General features: G+C 41.0%; 1 protein-coding gene across 1 annotated transcript; it reads right to left on the reverse strand.

Moving 5' to 3' along the window:
- Window positions 1–224: 224 nt before the first annotated feature.
- Window positions 225–2,372, reverse strand: LOC145389847 (uncharacterized). Its single transcript, XM_080264982.1, has 2 exons — window positions 1,776–2,372; window positions 225–674 (listed from the first exon to the last, which is right to left on the reverse strand). Exons 1-2 carry the CDS (start codon window positions 2,370–2,372, stop codon window positions 225–227), a joined length of 1,047 nt encoding a protein of 348 aa, XP_080121108.1.
- Window positions 2,373–15,544: the final 13,172 nt, after the last annotated feature.

The raw sequence follows: 15,544 nt of genomic DNA on the forward strand, positions 1-15,544 counted from the left end.
ATCGTACAGCCTTAGTCAAAGTTATCGTATTTTGGCTCAAATTATCGTATTCAATTGCTAAACCTAATCTTCGCGATACAAAACTATTAGTACACTTAATTCTTGACAATCAACTTGTATTAATGTTATCTAACTAAAAAAAAAAAAAAAATCTATTATCTTGGGATCACGTGTTTCTACTGTAAAGAACGTTAATGAACTTACTGTTGTACGTGGCCCTTTTTCTACTCTATGTAGATGTCTGGAACATCATATGGCTCCTCTCCAGCAAGAGCTGTACTAGGGTACAGCACTTTTGAATTCATATTACGCAACATAGCTCTTGATGGTGTGAAAGTACAGTTGCTATTTTGGTTCCACTGCACACACTGCTTAGCTAATAACATGTCTCCAACAGTGTCGGTTTTTAGCCTGTTTCTGTCTTTACTTTTCATCCTGTTAATGTCTGAGAATATTCGTTCACAGTCAGCATTGGAATGAGGTAATGAGAGTACTGCCAGAGCAAAATTTGCCACACACTCGTATTTCGGGACTCCCTCATCATCAACCACCGTTTTTACAGTTCCCCAGAACTTAACAGGGGAATTTTCTTTGATCATCCCCTTCTGTTGAGCCATACTTGTTACTTCTGGTAGATTGTCCATGCCAAGCCTCCTCCACTCATCATCCAATTTCTGAAGGGTCAGGTCATTTTGCTCAATAATTCTTGGCAGACAGCTTGCAAGGGGAACAAGACTTTGTTCCCGAACTCCTTGATGCCCGACATTAGCTGGGTTTAGTATGCTCAGTCGTGACAAAATTGGATCTCCAAAGTCATACCTCTTCTTCACTTGCTTGGCAGCAGTGACAAGGAATGATCTACACCCGAGACGAAATTCTTTCATTCTTTCTCGGTCGTTGTACATTGCTACATTTTCCACTGTCCTCTTTAACACTGATGCCCCTAGGTATACTTGTTCAAGCAATAGAAATTCTCATTCTTCATCTGGATCAACATCAGCCAGAGATCTTTTCATCACATAATCCCGGTTCATGTACATCAGCAGAATATCTTTGTATAGTTCACAGGCTTGTCCATGCAGTGAGGTTATCACAACGCACTCACTTTGAAACAGTAGGTTAAATTGTGTAAATTTTTGTAACACACAATCCAAGAAACAAAAATACAGTCTGCAGTAAGGATCATGTAACATCTCATATGCTTGTGCTACTGATATTGCATTATACTTTTTATGGTGCTGGAAGTGCAGATCAGTAAAGAACATCTGCAGAGGGCCCCACTGTTCAAGCATTCTTCTCACGACTGCGGCATATGAAAGCCAGCGGGTCCTGGAAAGTGTTAAAATGCGGTGCTTTTGTACACCAGCAAAATCCTGGAACTCTGAAAACCGAGCTAATCTCTTGGATGATAGTTTTAGGATGTTGTGAACATCGTGAACTAGCTGTTCAATACTATTGGGAAGCTCCTTACATGCCTCGGAGGCACATAAATGTGCCGAGTGACAAATGCACTTCATTAAAAATATTCCAGGACACACTTCTCTAAATCTGCTGCTAACGGAATTGTGCTGCCCCATCATTGTGCTGCAGCCATCAGATCCAAAACCAATAACATTACCAACAGGTACATTAAAATCTCTCAGTGTATTCATAATTTCAGAGAATATTCGTCTTCCTGTTGCACCCTCAACAGTTCCTTCTGGATCTTCAGCTGTAAATATCGGTACCAGACTCCAAAATTTGCTTACTACTTCTCGTGAATCTGCAAATCGTACCACTACACACAAATTCTGAGAAGTTGAAATGTCCGTTGATTCATCAACCATAATGCTGAACTTTGTATTCCTTAGTTTTTCTGCTAATTCTTCCTGGTAACATTTTGCCATGACTTTCGTACAAACATTGTGGCATTTGGTTCTTTTCATATGTAGGTCCTTTGCTATGGCAGAGTCAGGGAAACAGGCCTTCACTACATCACATAAATGGTCTGCAGCTAAAAATGATACATTATGTTCTACCATGAACGCTGTTAATTTTATTTCTGCAGCCCTTACTGCATCAGCTTTACTGTTCTTAACTTCACCACTTGCAAATGCCTCAGATATCTTTTTTGATGAAGATGGTACTGACAGTTTTTTGTGTTTTACACTTTTTTCATGCAATTTAATTGGCGTTATGTGAGCTGATATTTCCACTCCACACACACGACACAATGCCTTCAAGGCACTTTTCTTTGAAGGCTGCAACCACGGAAACTGTTTTTCCCACGCACTTCTGTACTTTTGCTCACATCTCTGTTTATTCTTCGATAAATCATCACTACGGGTCTTTTCTTCTGTGCCTTTTCTTTTATGTATTTTACTTTCAGACATGTTTTACGTTGAGGTAATGCGAAAGCTGTCAAAATTTTACGCTCCTGGGTATAGTTGCTCACTCGTGGGCACACAAGGAGAGGGGAGTCAGGCTACTGGGAGGAGGCCAGCAGCCCGGGCAGGCCACTAAACTCACGCGAAGCGAACACGTCCAACGCCCGCCAGCCGCCCAGGCAGGCCACTAAACTCACGCGAAGCGGACAGGTCCAAGTACCGTCCAACTACGTTTTATGGGTGATGAACGGGTAATTTGATTACCACTACATCTCGAGTTAAAATTGTTAATGACTAGCGTTTTTATCAAAAAAAAAAAAATAATAGATTATTATTAGCCATATATTTTCACGTATTTATCGTATTATATCGCATTAAAATGAAGAATTATCGTATATCGTAGAGACGTTATTGTTTATCGTACCAAGCACTGATTTATCGTATTTATACGATAATTATCGTATATCTGGTAACGCTGGCCAGGAGTATGACAAATAAAAACACCCTTCCTCTCTTCAGAAATGCAGGCTGTTGGTTAGTTACAACCATCATTTTGTAACAATCGATAAGGGAAGTTTATAGTTTCTACACCAACCAATTCATGGGGACCTATGCCATAGGGGCAAATGTTTTGTTTACGATACGTATTTAGATCTGGGACAAAGCGAGGGGGGAGGGGTCATGACCGAGTGCCCCCCCCCCCATATACGCCAATGTAGTTGCCATACAATATCAGATACTGTACAATGGCCGTCAGTGCTAATCCTATTCACCACCATCATCATTGTGCCTCTTTTTCCAACATGTGTCAAAGAGACTGAGGTGGAGGCAGAGAGCACTAAGAGAAACGTATTACGTTGAGGTTTAATGGTAAAGGATGTGTAACAGGCTCAGATCATAGCCATAAAACCAAAAATTACAGAGGAAAAAGGAGGACCTCAGTGCTCTATGATTATTGGTGCACCTTTGAAAAATGGAACGCGTTTGGTCTATCTTTATCGCTGCTGATTATCTTAAAACGTGGGATACACACGTTCCATACATGTTCATCAAAAAATATTGCCTTCCTCCTCACGAATTAAGAATTAAGATACGTCTGAACAAGAGAAATCCACAAAGATGGAAAGAGAGGTGGAACTACAGAAGGGGGTGAAGGATGTGGCGGAAATAACAATGCTGAGAGTCTAACAGAAACAAACTGAAGAGAAGGGAGATGACAAGAGAGGTGAAGGATCAGGTGAAGAAAGATAGAGATATAAACGCTGGCAGACTAACCGAAATAAGTGAAGGAAAAGAATAAAAGAAAGGTGATTAAAACAAGAAGAAGGAAAAAACTGAAGGAAGAGAGGTCGAACGGAAAGGTTAACAGAAACAGGAAAATGGAGATGAAGACAGCATGAGAAAAAGATGAAAGAGAATGACGTAGAATTGGAGGATGAGAGGGCAAAATGAGAGATTATAAAAAGAGCAGAAAAGAGAGAACAAGAGAGGAGGGATGCTGGATAGGTAAAGGCAGAGAAGACAAATGGACAGGCTATTCAAACAGAGAAATGAGATGAAGACAGGAAGAGAAGAAAAGAGAGAACGAGAGAATAAAGGAACAGGAGAGGATAGACAGACAGGGGGAATGAAAGCCTATTCAAAGAAGGGGGAAAGAGACGAAGCTAGGAAGAGGAAAAGGATGAGGCAGAGAGAGGAAAATGCAGACGGAGAGAGAAAAGAATAGAAAGATAAAAAAGAAAGGAGGAGAAATATTAAAAGGAAAAGAGGAGAAAGACAAAAAAGGAAGAGAGGATGACGGATGATGCAAAGGAGAAAGCGACTACTGCAGACAGTTAGTGTGTAGGTCGGGCTGGTGTTGAAGTAAGTACGAGTGACGAGGTGTGATAGCCTTATATAGAATTACTTAATACTGAGGAACCCGGGTTTATGCATAATGAGATGAGACAAAACCCGCTCATTTTCACAGCATGCATCACTGAGTGCCTTACAAGGGGATTCAAGCATTGCCACTCCTTATCATCATCTTCACCTTCATCATCATCACCTTCGCCATCATCACCACCTTCATCATCATCATTACACACACACACACACACACACACACACACACACACACACAAAACACTAGGTAAACACCGGAATAGCAAATACACAGCCACGATGCTCTATATAATTTGCCTAAAATGAACTTCTTTCCATACTGAATAATTCTAAAAACAGATTAATGGGAAACCTTGACCTATCTATCTATCTATTGCCACACTCCTTAATCCCTCAAGGGGTGGCCATAAACAAATCGCCTCCAAGTCATCCTGTCCTCTGCCATTGGTTGCTCTTCCTAGAACTCGCACTTCTCTCATAATATATCACTCCACTCCACCCCTCCATCTCACCCCTGTTCTCCCCCTCCTCCTCCTTCTCCTCCTCCTCCTCTCCTCCTTCACCTCACACACTCACTCTCATTTAGACCGTCTCATTCTCTATCCTCTCCACATGGCCAAACCATCTCACAGTATTTCTCTTAATCCTTTCAATGACATCCACATCAGCACAACCTCCATTACTTCTTCACTGATCCTAGTCACAAAGAAGTGCTGTGGAAAAGCTGTAGAGCCCCAGGACTGTCTTTTTCCGCTACTGAGCTACATGAATTAAGCTTTAGAGGGGCAAATATCTGGGAAGATGTTGAGGTAAAATAGCCTACTAATGACGTATGATCCCGCTTACCGAAACCTACAACGCTTTACCGGCCATTCAATCAAGGAACAGTACAGGACAAATGAAGATAATACTTGAAGAATGAGGGTGACAGCCAAAGCCACATGACTAATTCGACTGCATTGTCTGGCGGAACAATAGCCTTGTGAGCGTCCAGTGTGAGTGACCCAGTGAAGGGACACTCGCTTCCCTCACAATACATGTCATTAGCTACTGTTGTACTGGCTATAACCAGTACGTTTACATCTAACGGAACTGGGCTACTCTCACAACTTGAATACTAAGTCATGATTCCAAGCCTTAGTTATATGGTAAGAATGCGCATCCTTGGTTACTAGTCAAATCTACCCCCATTCTGACGAAACATACTAGGTTTCAACGCAATAGGCCCTGTGACTTTGATCTTGTATCCTACCGTTATGAAAAATGTTAGCTTTCTCAAGGGATACCTCTCAACACCTCCACCAAATTTCGTTAAAATCAGATCAAACTGTTCGATATCTCACACCTGGAACTACTCTCACGGCAACTGAAGGAATAATTCCAGCCGTGAAAAAAACGAATGTCTTTTGTTGCTATTATAACCAAATTTGGTGGACTGGTTGATGGACATATCATGACGGAACCTACGGGGTTTGAAAAAAATAAATAAATAATAGGCTAAAGGTAAAGCCTTCAGGGCAAGCCCAAAACTGACTTTGCCTTGTGACCAAAATATCAGAGATCTCACACTTCCGACGACCCCGATAAAATTTATCATTTATTCCTGTATCCGGATCCGAATCCACGTCATAATTTTGTACATTCTTCCTAGGACCTCTGTCCATCTATTCATTTTTTTTTTTTTAATTCGATAACAAATTTGAGATACCTTGTACGTAACAGACAAAGAGATTTACCAACAAACAGACATAGGTGAATACATAACCTCCGTCCAACTTCGCTGGCGGAGATAACAATGCCGAGCTATTTATCATGCTGATATCTCTCTCTTACACGGCGACAGTTACTGAGCCAACATGATAGTCGTCTTCTCAACTCACTTATCCACCTACTTCACCAACTCGTATTTTTTGCAATGATAAATATACTACAGAGATAACAATGTTGCCAACCTGATTAGGCTGAGAGCTTTGCCCATTAGAAACATTGTTGCTGACCTTTGAGGGTGGTTAAAAAGTTGTCTGCATATTTGTGTCTTTCTGGAGGAGGACGAGGACGAGGAGAAGGAAGTCAGGGAACTGACATTAAGTCGAGCTGGGTGAATGAATTTTATACAGAGGAATGAATGACAAGTGTTTGGCTCCCGAGTGTGTGTGTGTGTGTGTGTGTGTGTGTGTGTGTGTGTGTGTGTGTGTGTGTGTGTGTGTGTGTGTGTGTGTGTGACCTACGAACTCAACAAAATAATAATAATAATAATAATAATAATAATAAAAATAATAATCACCAGCCACTTTCAAATCCCCCTTGATCATTTCTCCCTCATCCCCTCTTACAGTCTCTCTCTATTCTCCAAAAACCTTCACCCTCTTACAAACATCCATTCCCTTCCTCCTTCGCTTCCACGCTACTTGTGCTATTGTGTTAAAAACTTCGCACATCTGCCTTTCCCTTAAAACCACATGACACCTCTTGCACACACGTAAAGTTCAAGCCCCCTGTGTGTCTATCCTGACCTCTAATGACCTTATATAACCACTTGGGGTGGATGGGCAGGAGAAAATTGTAGAAAAGTGAGAGGTAAAAACGCAAGTTGTCATGTTCTGGAAAGACTTGTGGAAAGGACAGGTTTTGTCAATTATTACACTGAACAATGGTGCAGGAGAGGGACGCCTTATGTGGTGGCACCGATACAGCTTCTTCTGACCTTATATGACCGCGGGGGAGGAAAGGAGCAGGAGGAATTTTTAGAAAAGGAAGAGGTTAAAATGCCAGACGTGATGGTGATGCAATGAGCTGGAGAAACGTGAGGACTGAGTAGGTTTTAGTAGTGGTCATTACACAGTACACTATCTCGACGATGTAAAAGGATATTTAGTAGTCAGGCTTTATTCTGCCATATATTTAATGCTGTCTCTTCCTTTCTAGTTAGCACTTAATTTTCTGATTAGCTAAAGATATACCTTGACTAATTCGGTGCCAGAATCGATTTAGGGATTTTATTAAAGATATCGCTAGGGTGTTTTAAACAATTATGGGAAAATTTAGGACCCAAACATTATTAAACAATCTCCATTAACCAACTAAATGACATAATCTATTTCGATATTTATTTTGAGATTGTTTGTAGACGAATTTATCGGTATTTATCTAACGAAAATGGCGAGAATTATGAGGAGTGATATTGTGTGTAAAGCCAAATCACGGTTATAAGAATGTAGTGATACGTGAATGAACTGTATATATGGCGAAAATTCTAACTATTTATCTGTCTATCCTTCTGTTGCCTCACGTCTTAATCCCGTAAGGGGTGGCCACAAACCAATCGCCTCCATGTCACCCTGTTCCTTATATTACGCTATCCTTCCCCAAACTCACACACTCCTCTTTCATATATCTCTACACTCCATTCATCCATCTCATCCTTGGTCTCCCGCTCACCATTAATGCCTACATCAATAATGACGAAAGAAGCCCATCAGATGCCCAGATAAACAAAACTATAAATGCCTCTGACATAACAGACATTTGGCTGTTGGGAAAAATGTGACACAACAACTTTACAGACGAGAGAATAACAAAAGTAAATTAAACATACCTTACCTCTAACATAAAATCTAGCTGCTGGGAAATATTTACAACTTTAACAATGGCAGCAACGAAGGAAGCTTGCCAGATATATAAATCAACAAGTTCATTCACTTTAACTTGATCCTATATCCTCTTCATAGCACTTATTCATGACTAGCATCATATTCTAGTGTTACCTCTTGTCATTGCTCAGTATTGAGGATGGAGAGGCGTCAATTATAGGCCAAGTTAAAGAGAGAATAAATATCACTTAACTTTGACGGTCACTGGTCCTTGCAGATGCACCTTCACACGTTACCCTGGGGAGGAGAAGCTGTGTTATCTGGCCAGAGAAACTAAAAATATAAAGAGAGGGACATCCGAATAGCACTTCACTGGAAACCCAACTGGTATTGTCTGTTTCAAGGACGGCTCAGTTTGCTGGTGTGGGCGTAGGTGAGGCAGTGGGAGTAAGAAATGAAAAAATAAGTCTGACATCGATAACACCAAGCCGTCAACAGAAAACACAAGAAAGCACCTGTATTGCCAAAACTTCTTGAGTACTTCTATAAGACTATTCTACTATGATGGCAGAGTTATTAGAGGTTATATAGTTCATTCCCCTTAACATGGCTCAGCTTTCTTCCTTTAGCAGTCTATTTCCCGTAGATCAGTGCCAGAACAAGGTAGCACTAAGCCCCTTCATCCTTTCCACAGCAAGTTTTCGTGACTAGCATCATATTCTAGTGCTGATATATTGCTATAGCTCAGAATTCAAGATGGAGAGATGGCAATTTTACGCCTAAATAAAACTGAACAGAGTATACCAATGATAAAAATGCTAGTACCTAATGTCTCTCTCTCTCTCTCTCTCTCTCTCTCTCTCTCTCTCTCTCTCTCTCTCCCTCTCTCTCTCACAGACAGACAGACAGACAGACAGACACACACACACACACACACACACACACACACACACACACACACACACACACACACACACACACACACACACACACACAAACGCAAGATGGGAATGGACAGCGTTGAGAATATGTAGCAGATAAATGATGCTAGGAAGACTGATGAGTGTACCTTACCGTGTGTGTGTGTGTGTGTGTGTGTGTGTGTGTCTCTCTCTCTCTCTTTCTCTTTCTCTCTCTCCAGTACCCCTACCTACTTCCCTACTATCAAAAGCTACATAAGGTTTGAGTGTGGACGAGGCAGGGATAAATAATGACAAGCTGGATAATGTACAGTGTTAATTAGGTTCTCTCACTCTCTCTCTCTCTCACTCTCTCTCTCTCTCTCCCTACCTACCTACCTACCTACATAATTTCCAACACAAGGCAGAGGTAAGAGTGTTGGGTATGCGTCACTGAACGGTATACAATATACTGGTTGTGATGGTGAAGTGATGGGCAGTTGTGTGGACGGATGAACGTGGATGATGATGGATGGCTGGATGGATTAATCGATGGATGGCTGTGTTGGACTCGAAAGATCATGGGTGTGAAGCAGAGGTTTTCATGCCTATGTGTGTATTTATATATGTATGTACAGTATGTAAGGATGGGTGGGTGGATGAATGGATGGATGGATGGATGAGTGGGTGCGTGGGTGGGTGGGTTGGTGGGTGGATGGATGGGCGGGTGGGTGGATGGATGAATGAATGGATATAGAGAGAGTATATGAGAAAAATTCATCTGCACTGCCTATCATAGTTGTAAGTTTACTGTACATTGTGAATGACGATAATTCCCAGAACATGTCGGTGAAAAGGCTGCAGAGGGTATGCTGAGACTGTATAGGCTTTAAAAGAGAATGTATATGAACTGGATGCAACCATATATATCATTCATGCTAAAGTCACTCTGATTTAAGCTTTATCTTCGTTAAAATTAATGGACTGGCAAGATACCGTACTAAGAAATAATGGGGTAAGAGAAAATGTGGTTTTAACTTACGTAGGTACTGAGTCGTGATGAATTTAAAAATATATATATAGCTTGTTTAGCCTCGTTAATGCTAAAATGTTAATTCTGTCTTGTTACTGCTAGAGGTCTTTATTCTGCGTTTCTATGCAAATAAATATTGCATCTCGTCGAAAAGGTTAAGAAAATTCAAAGGTAGTGAGAGGAACATTGCATACTCCTGAGATTAATCTAAGTAGAAAATGAATGCCTGATCGCAATGGGGTATAAAATAAAAATACTGGGGAAAGCAGCCTCAATTATCTCCTCCCTTAGCTGAGGCGGGTGAGATCCTGCGGGCCAGATTGCATCACGTAGAGAGGGCACCATATGAAGAGGAAATTGCTCGGGTACTCAACACACACTTTTGAAATGCCTCACTAGTACATGATCCCCATTCTTGTGAGATTGGCAAGGGTTCTAGCGCCCCTTTCATGGTTTATAGCGCTCCTACCTTAGTCACAAATCTTCGTGTCTTGAATATTGAAGTAGCTTGCATATATATCAAGGATGCATTCATATTAATAAAGATATATATTCAAGCAAAAACTCCAGGATTATGTTAAGCTGAGAGAAGACCTTACAGAGCAACAGAAAAGAAAAATCAATTGACTCGCTACTATGGATGTATTTATATCTCGGTGCTCTTTCTTATATCTAAAACTAATCTCTGGAGGGGTGACCACAAACAAACTGCCTCCATGTTACCCTGTCATGCATCATCAGGCTGCCTCTCCTTCAACTCACACCAGCATCGTTCATATACCTCTCCACCGCATCCCTCCATCTCATTATTCTCGGTCTCCCACTACTCGTCTCTCCACCTAACTCACATACACTCTCTTATACTCCTTTCACTCTAACTTGTCCTAATATTACTGTCTCTGTCTTCAGTTCTGAGCTGTAGCAATACGAATACCAGAATATGACGCGTAAAATAAATAAATAAATAACAAGCATCATAGTAAGAACGTACGTAGAACCGTAGTACTGTATTATATTTTCCTGCCACTGAGCTACATGAAATAAGCTACAAAGGGACGAAAACCTGGGCCAAGTTAAGGTGGAAGAACTATAGGTAATCTCTCAGTCTTCATTCCACATGGCCAAAGCATCTCAAGGTACCTCTCCCAACACCCTCCAGCGCATCCACATCAACACCACAGCGCATCTTTACTTTTTCAGATTAATACAGACGATTTGGCGCAGCGGAGACAACTCGTAGCTATCAAAGAACGAATGAACAGTATCCTCGCTTACCCTTCTGTACCTCAAGAAGACGGGGAAGCTGTTTACACACTATAATCCTATCACTGAGTTAATATACACACAGCACCTGCGTACTACGCCTTTCTCGGTTAGAGGGTGACTGATGGGATTCAGAGCTTCAAGGGTTCACAGAGTTCCAGTTAGAGACAGAAGACTCATTTCAATCATGCTCGGTAACATTTGCTTTACTGTATATTTCATTTTAACTATACTCTTTTCACTTATGTGCTATATACTTAAACATTATCATTATCTTTACATTAACCACTTCACTCTGAGAACGTCTCTTTGCCTCTGTTCATATTACTGTCAGACGATTTTAATTATCTAGAGTAAAACCTGTTGAAAATGATCGCTTATAGCATCATCATCCATTAACCTCTACGTAAGATGCGCCTTTTTAATTATATCTGCCACCGAGTCTCAAGATATTAATATATATAAAATGCCCGCCGCCGGACCATCCACCCCGCCACCCCCCACCCCACCACCGGGCCACCACCACCCCGCAACCCCAGGAAGGGACAACGGGGGGGCTAATGACCCAGGGCAAGAGGGTCACCCAACCATCTCTGACCTGTGCCTCCTCTCCCCGCAACTGCCCCGACACCAGGTGAGCCTGGATCGGAGACAACCTCACAGGCGGGCTAACCATCGACAGCATCAGTCATATCATCCTGCGCTGTCGGCGATTTATTCATGAACGTGCTTCACTTATAAATTACTGCGGCGCAGCAGACGTCCCCTTCACCCTTTCCACCATCCTGGGTGATGGGGACATTGTTATGACTGATAAATTGATGGCTTTCTTGAGAGAGACCGGACTGATCAGAGTGATGTGACTCTTGTACTGTGTGGTTATGGTGTTTATCAACGGTAAATATGTATATATTGTAATATTAATTAGGGTTGACAGTTGACATATTTTAAATAGTTCCTCCTCCCACTGATCTATTTCTAATATAGATGTCCCCTACATTAAGCCAAGTTCCTCGCCTGACAGTCACCAGGTGATGAGTGCAGGTATGTCATGTAGAAAGGCATTACATATCTGCAGTCGATGGTGTTCTCTTGGTCGAGGCTTTTTTACCATTAGTGTAGGTCTAGTTATTTGTCTCTTAGGATTTAGTATAGGTTAGTGATTTGTCTGTTAGGTGGTTAGTTTTAGGGTATTTAGATTAGGTATTTTTGATTATAAGTAATATAAGGTTAAAAATATTAAAAACTAAATAAAAATAATAAAAATAAAACTACAAAAAATAATAAAATAAAAATTATTATATATATATATGTACGTGTGCATGAAAGTGTGTGTGTTCATATGCATGGATGTGTGTATGAATGTATGTATGTGTATATATATGTTCGTATATATATGTGTATATATGTCAATATATATACATATATATATTTTGCCTTAATGACCAGAGGCTCCGGCCCCAACGGTCAATAGGAACAAAAAAAAACAGCTTCCTCGGGCTCTCTCGGTTGACTGTAGTAACATCCACTAGTAGCAGAAGCAACGATTTTTTTTTTTTTCTGGCCGCTCTTCTGATGACATATTTTGTTATCAGCCATACTCGTAGCAGATCACGTTTGTGCGTATCTGAGGATTAATAAAGCTTTAGTTTCACTCTGTATATGAGAATAAAAGGCAGAGAAAATATCAACAGTACCCCCAACAGTCCAGTACCACAGCCTTCTCCCATTCGCCTCTGTCTACGTAGACTTTTATCACAAACACTATAGACACGCCTTCACGTGGTGGCACTGATGAGAGAGACAGACAGACAGACAGACAGATAGACAGACAGACAGACAGAGACAAAGAGAGAGAGAGAGAGAGAGAGGGAGGGACTGACAGACAGACACAGACAGAGACAGACTGAGAGACAGGAAGACAGACAGAATGAAACAGAGAGACAGACAGAAAGAGACAGACAGACAGAAAGACAGACAGAAAGAGACAGACAGGCAGACAGACAGATAGACAGAAACAGACAGACAGACAGACAGATGGACAGAAAGAACAGAGAGACAGACAGACAGACAAACAGAGTGGCTGGGGACGAGAGGCCAGAAGAGACGGGCTGGGGACGCGCCTGACGTATCATATTCTCTCGTCTGGCGCGTCCCCAGCCAAGGCCTTCTAAATTTAGAAGGCCTCGTCGGTGGGGGGGACGGTAAGCGTGGACGTTATAGGTAGTGTTGGGTCAGCTATGGTCGGGAGAGGTCACGCTGTGTGTTCAATAACAATAAGGACGGAAAAACATTGTATTATATATTGATATTTACATTATTTGTATGTTTTATTAAGGTAATAATGCCTTACATGTGTTGTGTTCCCAGATGTAAGGGAAATTATAAAAATGGAACAAAATAAGTGTATTTTCCTTCCCGCAAGATAAAGAACTTGCCTCCACGTGGCTACGTGCCATTAAGCGCGACCAGTTCACTCCAAATCGGAACAGCAGGGTAAGTACAACATTATTTTCCGTTCATTATTATCAGAAAAGTGTAGAGAGTACAGTGAGAAGCTTTAAGTCATCGTAATTGTACTGAATATAAGAAAAATGAGGCCTTAGCCATGCTAGGGTGTAGGACCAAAGCCATTACACACACGTGGCTGGAGCTGGATAAGAGAGGAATATATAACCCTTCATTTTTCCTACATATCTCCACAGCTTTCCTCTATAAAGAAACTGAATCGAATTCAAACGAAATCTGCATTACCTTGTTCACCCCGTATATAAGAACATAAGAAGAGAGGATAACTGCAGTAGGCCGGTTGGCCCATGCTAGGCAGCTCCTAGAAGAGTAACTGAACTACTAGAATGAGATAAGGATAGCAAAGAAGAAGGCTTTCCCCCGCCCTCCAAACCCTCCAGCCGAAGCCGGCAGGAAAAAGTCAGAAAGAACACCACGCCGTATAGAAAAACTGGCGTGGACATTTTACAGGAAAGTGTGAAAGGAGAATAGAGACTATCATAGTGTAACCTGAAAAGGGAAAATTATGAATTAGTATTGGTTATAAGATTTTCTTTTTTCTATATCCACCCCTTATTAGTCATATGCTTATCTAGCCTATGCTTGAAACTCTCAATGGAAGAGGCAGCAACTACTTATAGGTAGCTTATTCCATTCGTCTACTACTCTATTACCAACCCAATTTCTACCTATTTCCTTACTGAAACGGAATTTTTCTAGTTTGAAAACATTATTTCTAGTTCTATCCTGTATGCTCACTTTAAGTACCTTGCTAATATCTCCCTTATTTATACCCTTCATCCACTTAAACACCTCAATTAAGTCTCCCCTTACTCTACGCCTCTCTAGCGAATGAAGACTTAGTCTTTTCAGTCTGTCTTCATATGACAGGTTCCGGACCTCATGTATCATTTTAGTCATTCTTCTCTGTACATTTTCTAACGAATTAATATCCATTCTATAGTAAGGACACCAAAATTGTACTGCGTAGTCTAAATGTGGCCTTACTAATGCTAGATAAAGTTTCAGTATTACTTTAGATGATCTATTGCTCACGCTTCTCGAAATAAATCCTAGGACCCTATTTGATTTATTTCTCGCATTAATACACTGTTGCCTTGGTTTAAGGTCGTTACTAATCATAACTCCTAGATCTCTCTCGCATTCCGATTTGCTAATTTCTTTGTTATCTACAGTAAGCTGTATTTAGTATCTCCAATATAATACCTTCAGTATACCATCAATATAACACCCCAATACACAGTAAGATTCTGAGTACAACACCCCAATATACTACTGTACCAATATTACAGCCCCAATATACCACCAATGTAACACCCCAATATACCACCAATATGACAGCCCCAATATAACATCGCAATATACCACCAATGTAACACCCCATTATAACACCCCAATGTAATACCAGCAATATACCACCCCAATATACCACCAATATAACATCCCCAATATAATATCGCAGTATACCACCAATATAGCATCACAATATACCACCAATAAAACAGCCCCAATATACCACCAATATAACAGCCCCAATATACCACCAATATAACAGCCCCAATATACCACCAATATAACAGCCCCAATATACCACCAATATAACAGTCCCAATATACCACCAATATAACATCGCAATATACCACCAATATAACAGCCCCAATATACCACCAATATAACAGCCCCAATATACCACCAATATAACAGCCCCAATAAGTATATGATTTATATATATATACATATATAATAAATTATGCCAGATTCCAGATGTCACTACATACGTTTCTTTTGTAGTAACTCTTCTTTTACCATTGTAAATTTTTCACGTGAATAAACGAGTACAGTCATGGACAGAGAAACCTGGACGGGTGAGGCGAGGTAAATGTCATATTCTCTCTTTTCCCCCGGCTTGTCCGTCACTCTTCGTTCACGACTCCTTTCCCCCATCCCCCCCACCCCCCATCCCGTTTACCCTCTCTTCAT

Source organism: Coenobita brevimanus, unplaced genomic scaffold (assembly GCF_032717465.1).
Source record: "Coenobita brevimanus isolate Jiangsu-jjx unplaced genomic scaffold, ASM3271746v2 jjx.HiC_scaffold_2547, whole genome shotgun sequence".
Classification (NCBI taxonomy): domain Eukaryota; kingdom Metazoa; phylum Arthropoda; class Malacostraca; order Decapoda; family Coenobitidae; genus Coenobita; species Coenobita brevimanus.